Here is a 20,998-nt window from a genome sequence, read left to right on the forward strand (position 1 = left end):
CTAATATTGTTAAGCCTTGTTCTATATAAAAAAATATTGTTAAGCTTTGTTCTTCAGTTTCTGTTTAAGTTCTTAGAATTATAGTTCTATGGTGTAATAGACGGCTAGGATTATAACATCTCAAGAGTGCATAGCACTATGGCAGCTGTGCATAGTTGAGTAAACATGTGCAGTCCATGCGAGGAAGCTTAGAATTCTTGACTCGTATAGAGCGTGTGAAACTCCAATGGGTCATCTTTGTTTTCCTTGCTTCTCGGATCTGTTTTTCACACTTAAGAGTGTTTGTAATCGATTTCAGTCAATGAAACTGTCGGAGCAATGTATTCCATTCTTCTTCCTCCTTGAGAACTCTGTGATTTCTTACTAAAATTAATCAATCAATTCATCATTCAAACAACCAACATAAAGAAGTGATTTATTCATACCATTTTTTCTCTTTATGCACATTTTAATATTTTTATTTTTAAATTGAATAACTTAAAAAGAAATTAAGGGAAATAAAAAAATAGATGCATGAGGAGTGAAGTGTACGAAATTACTTCTCATACTACAATAAATTTTTTATTATGACTGGAACACGGATGATACATCACGTGTTTTTATATAAGTGGTGGGAAATTGTATTTTTTAAGTTATTAAGTTTTTAACACACATATCTCACAATTTGTATAATAACATGTGGTGTACCACCTTGTGTTCCGATCACATTGAAAAATCTCTCCTCATACTACAAATATGCGTTTCATTTCTTTAAGAAGTTACATCTCACTCCCGACGAACATCTTATCTTTCATTACACAAAATCCAACAGGGAAAAATAAAATAAAATAAGAACCAAAAAAAAAAAAAATAACGAAAAATCTTGTAGGACAATATTAATGGGCGTCAGATCAAAGGGTCTCATAGCCCACTTGAGCCAATCAACTTGGTTAACCCAAAGGTAATAGCCATGGCCATCCAACCTCCAACCAAAACCCTCGTCACTGATCTCATAACTGGTGCCTTCCCCAACTTAGCCCCCAACCACCCAAACATCACCAATGCCAAGCTCACAGCCGCGGCCACAACTCCTAACCTCACCTTATACCGCCTTATAAACGACGCTGCTAGCAATGGGACCATTGCTCCCACTGAAAACGCCAGTGCTGATGCAGCTGCTGCTTGTAAAGGGTTGGGCAGACCCTCCTCATCATCTCCATCGCCACCATCATCTTCTACCACGTGTACTTCTTGGTTCTTTTTCTTTTTCTGATCGTCCCTTTTCATTTGAGCCACCTCTATGTCCAGCTGGGAGTACACGGAGACAAACTCTCCAATGGCCATGCTACATGCCCCAGCGACTAGTCCGGCGAACCCGGTTAGTATCATGGCCTTAAAGTCTTGTCTCACAGCTCCAACTCCCATCATTAACGACGCAGTTGAGATTAATCCATCGTTGGCACCTAGGACGGCGGCGCGGAGCCATTGGGAACGTTTGGAGTAGTCAAACTCCTTTTGGTCTAGGGTTGTTTGGTGCTCGAGGTCGTTTGTGGTCATTGGGATGGCACACTTGCCTGCACTTAGGGGTGATTGGCTGTTTGGCGCCATGGAAAAATTAACGGGAGAAGCGGATAATGAGGAATTAGGGTTTATGGGTGTGTTGTGGACTGAGGAAGAGAGTAGAGAGATATTGGAGAAGTGTGGAGGACACATGCACGCTCTCAACAAGGGTATTTATGGAGGGAGAAGTTCAATCATGGAGGCAAAGGTGGGTACACTAATTGAAAAAAGAATTGAAAAAAGCAAAGTGTGTTTACCTAGTGCTATTGCTTTCGTTATATAAGATACCACTATAAACATATTCTTTGCTTCATTTTAATTTAAATAGAAGAAGATGAATACTTCAGATTTAGGAAAAAAATATTAATATAAGAAGATGAGTTTATAATTTGACTAATTTCACCAAAAAATAGGGCGGGAAACAAATTCTTTCCGAAAGAAAATATAATTTAAAAGCAGATGGGATACATATGTCTCTAAATTTCCTTGTTTTGTAATACGAGTTATGATGCTTAAATTTTTGACAATATGGCTGATTTCAAACTATTGAAAGCAAATAAAATCGGGATTACTTGCACCGCATGCATGCATGCATGATCTTGAAGCTTGATCTCGACCGACTTTGCCTCTAACGCAATTGTACAATAAGCTTCAAATATCTGAGATTAAGACGGAAAAATTGGCGATTAGAGCTAACAGTATAACGTAATCAGCAGACCGGAAGAGATTAGTGCTGAGGAAGAAGAGCAACACAAAAAACAAACAACTTTACCAACATCAAATTTTAAGAGGAAACGTAAGACTTCCAAGGCAGTTACACCGGAAACAAGTCCACATGCAAAGCATGACACTATCAAACAAAGACAAAAAGAGGCAACACAAATCCTGATTAACCTCCTTTACAAATATGAAAACAGAAGCAATAATTCAGGCTTTCCCTTCCCTTGATCTCCTTTTCTATTTCTTTCGGTTATGTTATTTCTATTATTATTATTATTATTTTGTTTAATTATATAGCTTCTTTTCGTGTAGCTTAGCCAGTTCATGGGCATGCATAAGCACAACTACGTATACCTTCTTATTTGGTGCGATTTTGAAGTATATGCTGTAATCACCAAAATCCGTGCCAGAAAGAAAAAAGAAGCTCCAATTTGTAACCAAAATTTGTGCCAACAAGAAAAAGGACCTAAATCACCTGATTCCATGTGCATGCATATGAAACAAATTAGAGTGAACTACTGTGTAATGTTCTCTAAGTAAACTGTTCGAATGATTTGGTATGATTATCGATCCGGAATCTCCGTTGAGCTGCCATACGGATGCCAGTGTAATCAGAAATCATCAAGGTATAAGTTCTCTGTCAATCCTTTAGTGGGAATTCTTTTAATAAAATTCTCTAGTAGTATTTTTCTTTCCGGCGTTGCAAGAGGTTTCAAAGTCGGGACAACTCTCCGTTTTGGTAAATAAAATATGGTGAAGACCTAGCTATAAATCTTGGGGTCGGTTTTCAATCATGCATGCCACAATACACCAACTTAAATATTAAGTACAAGGACTCGTCCTGGGATGGACTTTTGGCATTGGTAAATCACATAATGATAGTAAGAAGAAAACTTAAATATCTCTGTGAGTTTTTCCATCTCTCAAAATAGTGGATTACAGTGATTTCGTCGCTAACTGGTTCCTTTTTAAAAAAAAAAATTACGATGGTTTGGACCTTCATGTATCTTTTAGGTCAGAATTTACTAAATTTTGATAAATAAAAAACCTACTAAAATGATCAACAATGGATTGCTGAGGAAGAAAGCACCGAGTGTGGAAAAGAAAGAGTGGGGATTAGATAATTTAAGAAAAAGGAAGACCTTCTTGATTTTATATTCAGTCAAAAAACGAATTAGGGTTTCCTTTATCTTCTCGCCCTTTCTTTTCAGCGTCCGACACACTCCCACTCAAATCACTGATTGTTTTTTTTTAACGTGAAGACCAAAATTTTAAATTAAATTTTATAAATTAAATGATATGGTTGTTAATAATTAGATTATTATTCAAGTGTTGATTAACGTGTTTATTTTATATTGATGAAACATCATTTAATTTGAGAATTTAATTTAAAATTTTGATCTACCTAGCTAGCATTACTCTTGTTTATTTATGCTCATTTTGGGATAATAAATGGCTTTTGTGTACAAATACAAAGGGAGCGTTGAGAGAGAGTGAAAGGTGCAATCACACATGGCCCCTAATTTGAAGGAGTTCTAAAAAAAATTTGTCATGCTATATATAAGAAAAAATGGATATTTTGGATGCGATCCCTAATCCTTAACATTTTTTTATTAAAGCCTTATATACTAGTATTCGAAGTTTGATCAAAGTCCCTTGACTTTGTACACCTCATTATATTACTATTAATATTTATATTTTTATAGTTTTGACATTAATTGTTTGATATTTTATGAGATTTATAATCCTATAAATTAAAATCCCTCATTATAATACTATTAGAAACAGTTACAATAAAAAAATTCAAACATTTTGATTGAATAAATGGATAAAAACTATGCAAAAATAAGAAATAATAAATGGCAAAAGAATGTATCCATAGTGTTAAAAAAATTGGTACATTTCACATATAACAAAGTGGTACATTAATAAAGAAGAATGGGTACATTATAAATAAATTACGGTACATATAAAAGATTAAAAAATTTTGAGTATAAATAAATTTTTAAAAAAATATAGGTGCTAAAAGAAATTAATACATGGGTACAAAATAAAACTAAAAAGAAAATACTACAAATTAAAAAAAAATGTTGCAAATTAAAAGTGGGTACAAACTAAAAATATAAATATATGATGCAAAGTTTAGAGCAACTCTACCCCTAAAGACTTTGCGCCAACACCCATCCCATTTATCCACTTCAGTGAATAGTAATAGACCCTAATGAACAGTAATATGCCAAAGCATCTCCACCCCAAAAAAAATGTGCTGGCACCCAGTCTAAAAATGCGTTGGCACAAACGATCTCCACCCTTACAAAATGCGTTGGCACCCAGTCCATTTAAAATATTAAATAATTTTTTTTTATAAAATAATAAATTAAAAAAATAGTTTTAATTTCGGATAGGATTTTTAACCAATCTCGTCACGCCACGTGTCATTATCCGAACGTACTATTTTGTGAATAGATTTCTGCTAAGATTTTCAACCAATCCTGACAAGCCACATGTCACTTCCTGTTTACAATAATTTAGGCAAGATTTCGATAAGATTTTCAACCAATCTTGTCACGCCATGTGTCATTATCCGAACGTACTATTTTGTAGATAGATTTCTGATAAGATTTTCAACCAATCCCGACACGCCACGTGTCACTTCCTATTTACAATAATTTAGCCAAGATTTCGATAAGATTTTCAATCAATCATGTAGTGCCACGTGGCATTGTCCAGAACCTCATCTTCTCTTTTTTTGTCCATAAAAACCCTACATCCCTACATCCATCCTCACACTAAACTCAATCCTTTTTTTTAGCTCAGAATTCTTCTTTATTGTTTTCAAATCTTGAGTTCTTACAATGTCTTCTTCAAGGAGAGTGTATAAACAGTTGCAAGAGTAGCAGAAAAGGTAGTTGGCACAACAGGAAGAATTGGTCAATCTTGACGAAGGTGGAGGTGGAGATGAGGCCTTCGCAATGGAGGAGGATAAGGATGATCACCATAGAAGGCGGATGGCCTCACATTCCCGCCGTATCATGGAAGCTGTGGGTCCGATAGCCAAACCCAGACGTGCGGCAAACATCGATAGAAGAAGGGAAAGACGAGGTAAAGATCTCTTGGAAGATTATTTTATTCCCAACAACGTTTTACCTGATCATGTTTTTAGACGTCGTTTTAGAATGCAACGAAATTTGTTCGATAAAATCATGAGTGCTGTTTGCAACCATGATCCATATTTTGTGCAAAAAGAGGATGCTTTTCATGGTCTAGGTCTTCTTCCTGAGCAAAAAATTACGGTTGCCTTGCGAATGCTTGCATATAGAGCATCTGCAGATCAAGTGGATGAGATCGCAAGGATGGGAAAAACAACAGTTCTAGAGTCCCTGATGCGGTTTTGCTCTGCAATTGAAGCCCTTTACACCAATGAGTACCTTCAGAAACCCACGCCAAGGGACATGCGAATGCTTCTAAGGAAGGGTGAGATGCGAGGCTTCCCTGGCATGATTGGAAGCATCGACTGCATGCACTGGACTTGGAAAAACTGTCCCAAGTGTGTGCAAGGAGCTTATGGCGACAGAAAAGGAGCCAAAAGTATCATTTTGGAAGCGGTGGCTTCTTTTGATACATGGATTTGGCATGCTTTTTTCGGTTTTCCAGGAGCTCAGAATGACCTAAATGTCCTTGCCCAATCTCCAATGTTTGACGAACTGCTACAAGGAAATGGGCCGAGATGCACATATTGGGTTAATGGTAATAAATACGAGGGATCATACTACCTTGCAGATGGTATTTACCCAAGGTGGTCAACATTTGTCAAAACAGTGCCACATCCATATAGTGAAAAAGAAAAACACTTCGCAAAGTGTCAAGAAGGGTGTAGGAAGGATGTCGAGCGTTGTTTTGGTATCCTGCAAGCTTGTTGGGCGATTGTCAGGGCTGCAGTTAGAATGTTTGATGTCGAGGCTCTTCGATCCATCATGATGACGTGTATTATTCTCCACAACATGATTGTTGAAGACGAGTATGATTATGATGCCGTCGATGAATACGAGCCGGATCCGATGAACAACTCAAGAACAAAAATCTACTATGCTCATGACCGGACTGAAGATCCCGTGCAACACGAGCCGTTGGAACGGGATGGACGTTACAATGAATTGATCGTTCAGCGGTACACTTCATTGCAAGAGCCATACTGGCACATAACCCGCCATAATGACTTGATTGACCACCAGTGGGGATTGCACGAAGGCGAAGATAATTAAAATAAAGCTTGTGGTTGAAGAATAAAGTGTATATTTTTTAAGTAATCTTATTTAGTGTGTTTTTTTTTTTTTTTTTTTTTTTTTTTTTTTTTTTTTTTAAGTTTATATGGTGAGGTTATGTAATTTTATTTGGTGTTTTTTTTTTCAAATGTTTATTTGGTGAGTTTATGTAATCTTATTCAAATATTTAAATAAAGTACAAAAATTACATAAGAAATTAAATAAAGTTCTAAGAAATTACATAAGAAATTAAATAAAGTTCTAAAGATGTTAAGAAATTACATAACAAATTAAATAAAGTAGTACAAATAAATACGAAATTATATGAAGTCTGTGGAGTTAGGATATGTGGTGCTAGGATCTTCGTTGCTAGGATTTCTGTAGCTAGAACCCCCTTGACTTGTTTCAGCATCTCTTGCACGCCTCCTTCGCACGACATCTCTTTTTTCTGATGTCCAAAAATATTTTGAATTCGGAGACAGTCCTACTAGAGACTTGTTCATAGTGTCACAATCTGCTTGAGCTATCCTTTCTTCTCTAAGCATCTCATTCTCTCGATGAAGTGCTTCTCTAATCATCTCGTTCTCTCGATTAACTATTTCTCTTTGTCTCTCAGCCGCCACATCACGAGCCTCAGTAGCTGCTATTATTGCTGCCATAGCAGTAGCTTTTTCCTCATCTCTAGCCTTTTCCCATGCCATGTTCAATTCACCTTGGCAAGCAAGTTCCTCCATATATTTAGTGTAGTCATTTTTGGAAGAACTACCTTTTTTCTTTGATGCCTTTTTACCTTGAGGCCTGAGGGACTGACGAGTCGGTTGGGTCTCTGACACTTCTTCAGGCGTCCCTTCCGTGTCTTCAAATGTGTTGGCTTCTTGTTCGGCCGTGTCTGCTTCTGGCGAACTGTGTAGACCCATACCGTGCATGACAACTTCTGGACCGGTTGCCACAATTTTGTATCTAGGGCAATCTTTGACAATTTGCCAACATTCCCATTTGTTGAATGATTTGTTACGGTTCTTTGCATTGTAGAATGCTTGTGCTTGTAGTGTCTATAAAAATGTGGGATAAGATAGTATTAAAAAATACAGGTGTAATACAAATAAATAAATTAAAATATTGATGGGCGTAGAATGCATATAAATTACATAAGAAATTACATAAAAATTACATAAGAAATTAAATAAATTAAAATATTGATGTGGGTGGAATGCATATAAATAAATAAAAATATTGTTATCTGATCCGCTAAACTTGTCCCACTACGCAGATTACCGGAAGCATGAGAGATGGCATTTTTCCAACAAGTAAAGGATGCGTTGAGTTTTTTCCAACGGCCTTGAAGACCTTGACTAGATCTGGCATCTTTTCCATGTACATCGCAAAACGATTTCGTAATTTTACTCCACATTTCTCGCTTATTCATCTCATTACCCGTAATCAGGTCATGAGTAGTGTGAACCCAACATTCACACAACGTAACATCTTCAATGAGCTTCCACGAAGTCATTTTTTTCTCTCAAAGTGTACAAAATATTCAAATGTAGAAAGTGTAGAAAGTGTAGAAAATATTCAAATGTGGTGTAAGGTGGAAGATGAGGGTTAGGTATTTATAGAAAAAAAAAAATTAATTTTTTAAAATTTTTCTGTATTTTTAAAAAAAATTTCACAATTTTTAATTAATTTTTAATAAATTTTAATGTTGTAATTAATCTGGACCGTTGGATTTGAAAAATAATCAAATCCAACAGCCAACGAGCTGCCACGTGGCCAACGGTCAAAATTCTGACCGTTGGGCCTTTTTTTTTTTTTTTAATTTTTAATTTTGGTGAAAAAAACGTGGACCGTTGATCTGTGATCAGACGGTCTATTTTAAAAGTCAAATTTAAATTTTTTTTTACCGTTGGAAATCCAACGGCCTACAAAAACTAGCCGTTGGAAATCCAACGACTCTGAGGAGGGCCACGTAGCCCTCATCCGGGTAAACACAAGTGGGCTGACAAGCGGGCCCCGCCGCCTGCAACCTTGTCTCCTACTCGCGCCCAGTCGCGAGTGTTGTGCACGCGCCAACCAACATAGGCCAGCTGCTGGGTTTGTCCAAAATGGGCTGGTTTGTTGCCTGGCTTGGGCTGGGTGCCAGGCTGTTTTGCGGGCTGGAGCACTTGGACAAGGTGCTGGCTTGTGTTTTGGACAGGGTGCTGGGCAAGTCCACCTCCGGTGGAACTGGTCTTAGGCATAAAACATAAATATACCATATGTATGTCACATCCTGGTCTGGGGCGGCTCACTTTCCTGGCCCGCTCCACCACCGTATCATGATATTATCCGCTTTGGACTTACCATTCCCTCATGGTTTTATTTTTGGAAACTCATGAGCAACTTCCCAGTGGGTCATCCATCCTGGGAGTGCTCTGGCCTCCTACTCGCTTAACTTCGGAGTTCCGATGGAACCCGAAACCAGTGAGCTCCCAAAAGGCCTCGTGCTAGGTAAGGATGGGAATATACATTTAAGGATCACTCTAATGGGCGATGTGGGATGCTACAATGTAATTTTTCTATCATTGATTAAATATACAATGCCACGTGACGGTATACACATGGATACAAACACAAATAAAACTTTAAAAAATATGGGCACAAAAAGAAACTAGTATATGGGTGCAAATTAAAAATGAAAAGAAAATTGGTACAAATTAAAAAAATATTTGCAAATTAAAAATAGGTACAAGCTCAAAATAAAAATATATGATAAAAAAATTTAGCCATAAATATAAATATACTAATTGTAACATTTTTAACACTAAAGGAATATATTTTAAAAATAAAAATATTTTATTATTCAAATAATTAATGATGTTATTAATACCCAAGGACCTTGATCAAAAATTTAAAATGAATAGGATTTTAATCAATGGAGTAACAAAAAGAAGGATGTGAACCTAATTTCTCCAAGAAAAAAATTATTTATATTATACACTTTAAATTCATTTTCACTCCTCATAAGTGAAAACTTTATCCTTCTAAATACAAAAATTTGGAGTCACAATGAGATATTTGGAGTCACAATGAGATATTTGGAGTGCCAATAACAACACCCTAAATTTCGTTTTTCAATTTATTATATAATAATGCTATATATTCACATGTTGTTTTTTCTTGTTTTGTTGTTTAAGATTGAACTACTTTTAATTATTTAGAGAATATTATGTTTTGTAGCTCTTTTCTTATTGTTTAATATACATTTGTAAGTCAGTGAGTTTTAAAATTTGTTTTGATTTTTTTTTTATAATTAATATATTATTCTACCTTTTTTTTCGAAAAACTATTTTAAAAACTATTTTAAAAATATGTCATTTTATAAATTTCGCACAAAACCTTCACAAGACGCCAAGTACCGTACCAAATAAACTTCGAAAATATGTGCATATATTTTTACTTTTGTCAGTGGACCACCAAATTGTTTTGTCTACTTGAAGCCAAAATCTCCCCGATCATGGCCACGCAACAACTTTGGATATTAGGTAGCTGAAAATATATTTAAAGTAGGGTATCCCAACAATTGGTTTATCAGATCACGATAATCTTTGCTTTTTTTTTTTGTTTTTAAAAGCTTTAATGAAAAGAGCCTGAGTTGAGTTTATTTTAACCAAAAATCAAGTTATAATTTTATTTAATGAAAAGAAATTAAATATTAATGAAAAATCATTAAATTTTAATAAAAAGGACAAAGGAACTTAAATTTTAATGAAAATGACACAATTCTAATAATAAAAAATTAAAAAAAAATGACCAGAGACGCGCGTGCCTCCCGCACAAATACTGTTTATAAAACTGAACACTATTTATGAAATTAAAACACTATTTATGACACTGAAACACTATTTATGAAACATAACACTATTTGTGAAATTAAACAGTACTACACTATTTATTAGTCCAATTTTATAAATAGTGCCTAGTTATTGGTCATGTTTTATAAATAGTGCATAGTTATATTGGGTCCATAGTGTATAGTAATTGGTACAGTTTCATAAACAGTGTCTCTTTCTTGGTCCAGTTTTATAAATAGTGCATAGTTCTTGATCCACTTTCATATATAGTGCTTAGTTCTTAGTCATGCTTCATAAATAGTGTCTAGTTCTTGATCCAGTTTCATAAATAGTGTCTCTTTCTTGGTCCAATTTTTTTGTTCAGTTTTAGAAATAGTCTTCTCCGGTTTCATTGCATCCCCTGAGCAACAAGATGGTGATGATGGTGGTGAGGCCCATGCCCATGGCGTTCTTCATGAGATACCCAGTCGTTCCTCCCTTCCTTTTCACTCTCTCTTCATGAGATACCCAAATCAAAAAAGCCAAAATCAAGTTTCTAGCAGATCGACTAAACCTCGATCACAAAAGCCAAAATCACTAAAACCATAGGCAAAATCACAGTAGTGCTGGCACTGCTAGAAGGGGAGGCTAGTAAGTTTGGCCATGATGCTTTTGTGACCCTTGGATCTTCTGACCTTTGAGGCTCAACATTGAGCCTTCATGGTATAGGTTAACCAAATCATAGATTAGCTAAATCAAATCAAATATACATTTCATGTTGTACTGAAACAAATATACCCAAGAGCCTTCCTTGGATCTTCTGACCTTCGAAGCTCAGCATTGAGCTTTCCTGGTATAGATTAGCCATGGCTGTGTGGTTGGCATCGAACATGTACGTAGTAGTGCTCAACAAAGGCCTTGAAAAGTGTGTTTGGATTGCGCCGCACTTGATTTTCGCGCCCAAGAGGAAACTCGGCTATGAAATTTGTTAGAAGGGACTGCTGCAAAACGAAGTGATGGGATCTGAGGAGACGAAGACTACTGCAAAACAAAGTGATGGGAGGAGACGGAGCCAGTTGACAACTGGGCTTGTGTTGAGAATTAAGCTGCCTTCTAGCTTTAGAATCAACCTGCAGAAGGTAATCCTGCAGATGAAATCAGAAAGGAAGCAGAAAAGCATGAAGAAATGAAGACCTTACTAAAATTAGTAGGAACTTTTTAATTTCAACGGCTAGTTTTTGTTCCTAGTTTTAGAAAGATTACAGCTGGTGGTTTACTTATTATTTGTACTGAGCATTCTCATCTTCTTCCAAGTGGATGGATGATATTCTTCATGAACCATTAATGGTCGAAGAGAAGTACTAGGTCCCTAGTTCTAGGATCTGTTTTTAGACCGGCTGTGGAAAGATATAGTCTTGTAACTTTGTCTTTGGGGATTAAGAAATATACAGAAAGTTTTTGCTCTTCCGTCTTCTCTCTAGCAAAAACAAAAACACAAAAACTTCTTCAAACGATTAATCAAGTTTGAATCTTTATCAACCTAAACCAACATGCCTGGTACCATTTTAACATGGTATCAGAGCCTCCAGGTCTGATTTCGAAGAAGGGACGTGATTCTGTGAAGGTACAAATCCAGAAAGGGTTAAAGGTGGTACCTTTATAACCATTTGTGTTGTGCTACCTGAGAAGATGGCCGGATCAAGCTCCTCCGGTGGTGATTTACGAACACCACAATTTAATGGTTCAAACTACGATTTTTGGGCTGTAAAAATGGAAACCATTCTCATAGCATACGATCTATGGGATGTGGTTGAAGTTGGTCTTGCTGGACAACAAACTTCCAGAGAGGAGATCTCTGAGGAAGAAGAAGAAAGTGAGTCAGAGCACATTCCAGTTGAAAGACCAGTTGTTACAAAGGAGGAAAAGATCAAGAATGCCAAGGCTCTAAGTCTTATTCAAGGAGCAATCACTGATGAACTTTTTCCCAGAATCAGAAATGAGAAGACTGCAAAGGGTGCCTGGGAAATCTTGAGAAGAGAGTTCAGAGGAGACAAAAAGGTAAGAGTTGTGAAATTACAAGCCATTAGAGCTGATTTTGAATATCTAAGAATGAATGATGTTGAATCTCTGGATAACTACCTGGCTCGATTTTTTGAGATAGTAAACAACTTGAAATCTCTAGGAGAAGATGTAACAGAAAAAAGGATTGTTCAAAAGCTGTTGATGAGTCTAAGTAGAAGGTACAAGTCCATAGTGTCGATTATTGAAGAAACCAGAGATCTAGATACTATTAGGATTGAAGAAGTCCTAGCCTCAGTGAAAGTTTATGATAAGAGAGAAGACTTGCATGATGAGAGAGACAAATACACAAGTACTGAGAGGGCTTTCAGTAGTCTTAAAGTTGGAGGAAATGGAAGTGGCACTGGAAACTTTAAAGGGTCTCAGTATAAATCAAATCCAAAGTTTGGTCAGTATAAGAAGGGAAAGAACTGGGGTCAGAATAGCAGCTGGAATAATGGTGCTGGTGGTGGCTGGAACAACAAGTTTCCTGCACACAACAAACAAACCAGTGGCAGTCAAGGGAATGTGAAACCACTATGCCAAGTATGTGACAAATATCACTTTGGTATATGCAGATATAGAGGAAAACCCAAATGTGGCAGGTGCAGTCGATTTGGTCATCTAACTAAGGACTGTGATAATGGTAAACAAGTTGCAAATTGTGCAAAGGAAGAAGATCTGGTCACAGGAACAATGTTCTATGCTTGTCATGCAAGCTCAATTGCATCAAGTAATTCTGTGTGGTTTGTGGACAGTGCTTGCAGTAATCACATGACTTCCCAAGAGTCCTTATTGATCAATCTTGATAAGTCAGTGACCTGCAAAGTGAAAATGGGTACTGGTGATCTCGTTCAAGCCACAGGAAAAGGAACACTTGTAGTTGAGACAAGAAGAGGGAAAAGATACATAAATGAAGTGCTGCTGGTTCCAGGATTAGATGAAAATCTGTTAAGTGTTGGTCAAATGATGGAACACGGTTATTATGTTCTATTTGGTGGTAACATGGCTGTGATATTTGATGATAGTAATCTTGAAAATGTGGTAGCAAAGGTTGTTATGACAGGGAACAGATGTTTTCCATTGTCTTTTGAATCTATAAATGCAGTGGCTAGAAAAGCTTCAATTGAAGAAGAGTCAAGGATCTGGCATAAAAGGCTTGGTCACTTGAACTTTAACAGTCTGAAAAGGATGCAGAGAGAAGGATTGGTGCTTGGATTGCCTGCATTATCTGAGATGAAGGAAGTCTGTGAGAGTTGTGTTTCTGGGAAGATGCACATTGAACCATTCGATAAAGAGAAAGTTTGGAGAGCTAGTCAACCATTAGAACTGGTATACACTGATGTTTGTGGACCAATGCAGAATGAATCTGTTGGTGGCAACAGATACTTTATAACATTCATAGATGATTTCTCAAGAATGTGTTGGGTGTATTTTCTAAGGAACAAATCTGATGTGTTCAATGTGTTTAAGAAATTTAAAGTTTTTGTTGAGCTGCAAAGTGGTTTTAAGCTTAAGAAGCTGAGAAGTGACAGAGGAGGTGAATATACCTCCCATGAATTCTTGAATTTCTGTTCTAATATTGGAATGGAGAGACAGTTAACAGTGGCATACTCCCCTCAGCAAAATGGAGTTGCTGAGAGAAGAAACAGAACTATTTGTGAAATGGCCAGATCAATGATGGCTGAGAAGAACATTCCTGTGATTTTTTGGGCTGAAGCAGTTGGAACTGCAGTGTACTTGCAGAATAGGTGTCCTACAATCTCAGTGAAGGGTAAAACACCATTTGAAGCTTTCACAGGAAGAAAACCAGGTGTAAAACATTTGAAAGTGTTTGGAAGTATTTGTTACAGCCACATTCCATCAAATCTGAGACAGAAATTTGATGATAAAGCAAGCAAAGGAGTCTTCATGGGTTATGGCAGTTGTGAGAAAGGCTACAGGATCTATAATCTTCAAACTGAGAAGATTATACTCTCAAGAAGTGTTGTATTTGATGAGAACAAATCCTGGAATTGGGAAAGCAAGCAGGTTGAAACTGTTTTAATACCACTCAGTTTTGAAAATGAGAATCCAGAGATAACTGAACCAGAAGGGCTCATTCATGAAACTCAAAGCTGTGACTCTCCAAATCTCACTCAATTAGTGTCTGGTGATGAACATGCTACTGGAAGTAACAATGGCAGTACTAGTCAAGGCTCAACACCAAGTGATACACCTGTAAAGCTAAGAAGCTTAGAAGATATTTATGCAAGATGTCATATGACTATCATTGAGCCTGAAACCTATCATGAAGCTATTAAAGACAATGCATGGAAGGAAGCAATGAATGCTGAGATTGAAACCATTGAGAAAAATGGAACTTGGGAGCTTGTGGCAAGACCTGCAGACAAGCCTGTTATAGGAGTCAGATGGGTGTTCAAAACCAAACTGAATCTAGATGGATCAGTTCAAAAACACAAGGCTAGGCTTGTGGCAAAAGGATATGCTCAGAAACCTGGCATTGATTATAATGAAACCTTTGCTCCAGTAGCAAGGTTAGATACAATTCGAACTTTAATTGCACTTGCAGCACAGAAGGGTTGGAAGCTGTTCCAATTAGATGTTAAGTCAGCTTTTTTGAATGGAGTACTTGAGGAGGAGGTTTACACTGAGCAACCAGAAGGGTTTGAAGTAAAAAATGCAAGCCACAAGGTCTATAAGTTAAAGAAGGCTCTTTATGGTTTGAAGCAGGCTCCTAGAGCCTGGTACAGTGAGATTGACACTTATCTCACAAGCTGCAATTTCAAAAGAAGCATTAGTGAGGCTACCTTATATACTAGAACTGATGATGAAGGAAATATGATCATAGTTTCTATATATGTTGATGATATAGTATACACTGGAGGTAGCAATACATTGCTCAATGAGTTTAAAAGAGACATGATGCAGAAATATGAGATGACTGACTTAGGACTCTTACATCATTTCTTGGGAATGGGAGTTCTACAAACTGAAAGAGGGGTCTTTATTCATCAAAGTAAATATGCAAAGTCCTTACTTGCAAAGTTTGGCCTAGAGGATTGTAAGTCTGTGACAATTCCTCTTCCCACTGGTGAGAAACTGAAGAAAATTGATGGAAGTGAGCTGACTGATGAAGGCTTATATAGGCAGATTGTTGGCAGTTTGTTATATTTAACTGCAACCAGGCCTGATATAATGTATGCTGCTAGTTTGCTATCAAGATTTATGCATGGTCCCACGAAAAAACACATGGGAATAGCTAAAAGAGTTCTCAGATACATTCAAGGCACTCTCAGCTATGGTATTGAATTCACAAGGGACAAGGAGGCTGTTTTGATTGGTTTTTGTGACTCAGATTGGGCTGGAAGTGAAGATGACAGTAGAAGCACATCTGGATATGCATTTAGCTTTGGAAGTGGTGTTTTTTCATGGGCCTCAGTCAAGCAAAACACAGTTGCATTGTCAACTGCAGAAGCTGAATATGTCTCAGCAGCTGGAGCAACAGCTCAAGCCATTTGGCTAAGATTTGTGTTGGATGATTTTGGTGAATTGCAAGCTGATGCAACACCATTGTTTTGTGACAACATGTCTGCAATATCAATGGCCAAAAATCCAGTCTTTCATCAGAGAACAAGACATATAAACAGGAAATATCATTTTATTCGAGAAGCATTGCAGCAAGGATCCATTGATGTGAAGTATTGCAGAAGTGAAGAACAGTTGGCAGATATATTTACAAAAGCCTTGCCTAAAGATCGATTCAATTACTTGAGGATGAAGTTAGGAGTGAAGCCAGTAAGCAGCTTAGGAGAGGCTGTTGAGAATTAAGCTGCCTTCTAGCTTTAGAATCAACCTGCAGAAGGTAATCCTGCAGATGAAATCAGAAAGGAAGCAGAAAAGCATGAAGAAATGAAGACCTTACTAAAATTAGTAGGAACTTTTTAATTTCAACGGCTAGTTTTTGTTCCTAGTTTTAGAAAGATTACAGCTGGTGGTTTACTTATTATTTGTACTGAGCATTCTCATCTTCTTCCAAGTGGATGGATGATATTCTTCATGAACCATTAATGGTCGAAGAGAAGTACTAGGTCCCTAGTTCTAGGATCTGTTTTTAGACCGGCTGTGGAAAGATATAGTCTTGTAACTTTGTCTTTGGGGATTAAGAAATATACAGAAAGTTTTTGCTCTTCCGTCTTCTCTCTAGCAAAAACAAAAACACAAAAACTTCTTCAAACGATTAATCAAGTTTGAATCTTTATCAACCTAAACCAACATGCCTGGTACCATTTTAACAAGTTGCACCCGCTTTTTTTTCTACTTATTTTTATCCTTACCATTAAAAAAAACTAGTGGATGATTTTCGGTTAAAATTAAAAGTTTTGAAATCCTTTTCATAAGTTTTTTGTTTTTTTTTTTTCTGTCGATATTCGACATTTCAAACATGAACAGATTTCATAAATGTGTTCAAGAATGGAACGTTTTTCTATGTATTGCTAAAGCTGAGGATTCATACATATACCCAAGAAGAGAAAGGCTAGAATTAAACCTGCTACAATCACTCGTACATTACTAAGAATGATAAAATCATTTACATACCTCATTAATAGAAACACTATAGCTTTTTTTTTAATCGTCGAGGATTAATTAGGATATATAACTCACTATATTCGATCGCGTACGGTTGAATGAAAAATTGGATGCTTATTTTCCTTTTTTGTTCAAGTGATGGTAGAAAATGGATTAGCTATAAATAAAACTAATTCCTCTAATTATCAGAATATGGAAGGATTTGGACAAGACAGCTCAATCATCTATCTTCATTTGAACAAAAAGTTACAAGTGCGTATCCAGTTCTTCATTTCACATTCACTGAATCTAATGATTTGCCCAATTCACGCTAATTCTAGACAACAAATGAGGCTTAAAGGACTTTTTTATTTTATTTTTTATTTTGGTCAAGCGATAGGTTTTGTTAGATTAAATGTTAGATTAGTTACCGACGGTTTCGAACCCACGCCGTTATGCAAGGACTCAATTCCTTTTCACCACTATGGTAAAATGCCGCTTGCTTAAAGGAATTATACTCTTAATATTTTAGCCATGTTCTTCATTGCTGTCGTGAGCTATTCTGGATAGGCTTTGGGGGTGTTGACTGTTTGTGAGGAGTGTTGGATATATTTGCTGGTATGCCCTTAATATTTTACACTCTAGTACATTATTACTCTAGGTTTCCACATTATTGACAAGAAACGCTCTAGTACATTATTATTAGTATTTTTATTATTACTGCAAGCTATATTTTACACTAAAAGAGTAGAAGAAAGTTTGAATTCAGAACATAGAGTGGTTGAAGAGAAACGCCATAATCATTAGAGCATCCACGACAAGTACATTAATTCAAATCCAAAATCTCTTCTTTAACCATAAAATTAATGAGTGTTAAGTTGATTTCGTAAATCCGTGCACAAAAATGTCAATTATGTGTATGGCCTTAGACAAACTGAGCGAACGAATGTAGGCTATAGAATTTTCCAGCGGTAGTGGCGGAGCAAGCCCTCTTGTTGATTGGGAGGCAAAAGCCACACTTTGGCCTATATCTGTGGATACACCCTTAGTTTTCAGACCACCAAAGATTTATCATAATAAGCACTTGTGATATAATATCAGGTACTAAATAAAAATATATGTAGAGTCACACCTGCATGGGACTTCCACGTTGTGTCTCAAATCACTGTAAAATGTGTTAGATGCATGCAAAAATTTCTCCAAAAACCTCCTTGAGAATTACACTCAATATTCAGAGACTCGGAGCTGTTCATCCATAAGCGTGGAAACCTAGAGTATTAAACTAAGAGAAGGAATTCTTCTGTGCGGACGCCTACATCGTCTCGTAATAAACTCACAACGAATGAGAACCTCATGCAAGGGTTTCGCTACCTTAATTCTGAGCTGTTGTGGAAGAATTTCTTCCCTTTCAGACACATTATCGTAACATTAGTGGTTCGTGTGGTGGCCGATTTGAATGTTATCGTAATTGGAGTTGCATATGGAACAAGTAATGGTGATTGAGCTAGCATGTATGCAATATGCTGGCCAAAAAAAAAAGCCAATACAAGTGTTGTCACTCTTTTATTGCCCCAATTATGTACTCTGTGTGTGTGTGTGTGCTGTTGGGATGGGGGTTTACACTTGCTTCAACCACTGGGGACTAGTACTACTGTGATGGTGCGTGATGTTTGTTGGATTGGCCAGACATATCCATATCAAGTTGAGTTGGATTCTATTGGAATACACCTAGAGAGAGAGAGAGAGAGAGAGAGGGTTTGAATCGCAAATATTTAAACTTGTCAGGGTCTAAAGTGAAAAGAATAAATTAATATCAAACTCGCCATTCGCAAAATTTGAACCTAGTTGGATTCTAATGCAATGATACTATGAAGATTTGAATTAAGACACAACAATGAGCCAAGTATAATTAGGTATCAAAAATTGAACATGAGACCTTCCACAAACATGCATGTGAAAGGGATACCACCGGACGCGTGGTAGCATGAAATTAGACAAGATTTGTGAGATCTGCGTTAGTGACAAAATTGTCAGATTCACTTATCTTGCGATCCTTGACACCTACGTTAACAACTTGAATAGCAAACGTACTACAAATATTGGAAAGCTTTCCAATTGAAATTCATGCCCTTTCAATGAGTGCCTAGGAACTAATGGCATTGCACAAGACATGGAGATACGCATACCACTTTTCAATTCCTAGAATCAACGTTGTATGACCAGGATCGATAGAAGGTTTAGGATCTCGATCGTACTTTATGGGCACGTTCGTCACACAAAATCGATTTGGCTCGAACTAATTGTAGGGAATGGTTTGTTACGCAAGATCAATTTTGATAACAGACGAAAGCCAGCCGTTGAAGCTAAAAGCAAGATCTGCATCATCATCGTCGCGAGTTTTCCTTTCCTTGTGTCTCAAGTTACGGGTTTGGATTGGTTCTATTGAGGCCAGTCATTTTGATCCTCATCTGTTTGGTTCAAGCTCAGATTGGTGTTACATGTGTAGAACAGTTTGATCAATTAATCAACCACCTCCTATAGTTTCTATTTTTCCGTTCTTTTTTCCTTTTTGTGATATAACATGTTATGAACATTTTGTAATCACATTATCTCCTTCAATCTTGGCAAGATAATTCACAATCAAAGGCATTCGAGTATACAACAGATTCAAATCAATCGCATTTGAAGATCCCATTATTTGGTCGGTTTGAATATTAATGGGGGCTTCTTCCCCCATTGTGAAAATAGTAAATTTGATATATCAAGTTAAAACAATGATAATTTCGCTCATTTCGGGTAGCTTTGGTTTTGGGTTGGAAATCAGGTGATTTGCTACGGGCCGTGTTTGGGTCAATATTTGAACATTGGGTTTGAATGGGGGAAAGCTCAAAGATGCCAATTAAAAGGGAACTTGCCCAAAGCCTAGCATCAAGCCCAGAAGCAAGTTAAGGCCTTCTCAGCCAAGGGACACAAGCCACGTGTCTATAATTGAAGTGACAAGTGATGAAGACTAAACTACCAGTCAAAGAACACTTTCTAGTGGCATTACAAGTTAAAAGCTGATGACTCACTAATGACTTAAGGAGCTCTGAACTCCCTCCATTCAAGCATACAAGATTATAAACTAAAAGTCCTTATTTACAAGGCAAGAAAAAGAACTTAATACTTAACCCTTCCACTACAATCCTTTGATAACAAGAAATCTGAGTATAGCATAATAAGTAATAGGTTTTCCGAAAACCCTAGCATGCCATAAAACCTTCATAAAACATATATCATATATAAAATCCTTAGTAGTGGTATCACAATCACTCGAAGGCACCACATCGCCCGCCTGAAGGCATATATAAATCTTTCGCCCAAAGGCACTACATTGCCCTCCCGAAGGCACAGAGTATGAATATCCACTAAGCAAGCATAGAAAATCATGAACATAATCTTTCTAAAATATATCTTAATCGGAGCTCAATAGCTCAAACATCATATCATAAATCATATTTATAAATATCTCAATAATGTAAATTCGATAAAGCATGATATTTCATAAAGTGTAAATCTAATAACTCAATAAACGTTTCATAAAATGTAGTCATAAAATCATGTTTTTCATGTATGCATTTCTAGTAATTAAATCATGCATTTTGGAAGGGGTCCACTTATAGATACTCCGTCATCGAAGAGCCGTTCGAACAAGGGAGGACGAAATCGCCACTAATAAACACACCAATTTGGAGTAGTGTCGCGGCCGGAGTTGGCTGGAAAATGGCCTGGAAGGCTCAGGTTCTTGCCGAAATTTGGGGAAATCTCTCCGAGTAGTTTCCTCCGTCGAGAACGACGCTATCTCGTCGTGACTCGTTGGGGAGACGATGAATAATGCCTCCCTATGCAGAGGGAAAGAGATCAGCGCGCTCGAGGCTCGTCCCTTCGATTATGGACGCGGGAATGGGTAGAAAAGATTAGGTTATGGTATTGTAGTCTCACCGGGGTGGTGATCGTGGCTAGGTGTTTGCACTTGCAGGGAAAGGAGAGGGACGAGAGATA

At 37.0% G+C, this 20,998-nt stretch overlaps 1 protein-coding gene across 1 annotated transcript; it reads right to left on the minus strand.

Moving 5' to 3' along the window:
- Window positions 1-900: 900 nt before the first annotated feature.
- Window positions 901-1,661, minus strand: LOC137723119 (vacuolar iron transporter homolog 4-like). Its single transcript, XM_068462291.1, has one exon. The coding sequence runs from the start codon at window positions 1,585-1,587 to the stop codon at window positions 901-903; it is 687 nt and encodes a 228-aa protein (XP_068318392.1). The 5' UTR covers window positions 1,588-1,661.
- Window positions 1,662-20,998: the final 19,337 nt, after the last annotated feature.

This window comes from Pyrus communis, chromosome 2 (genome assembly GCF_963583255.1).
Source record: "Pyrus communis chromosome 2, drPyrComm1.1, whole genome shotgun sequence".
Taxonomy (NCBI): domain Eukaryota; kingdom Viridiplantae; phylum Streptophyta; class Magnoliopsida; order Rosales; family Rosaceae; genus Pyrus; species Pyrus communis.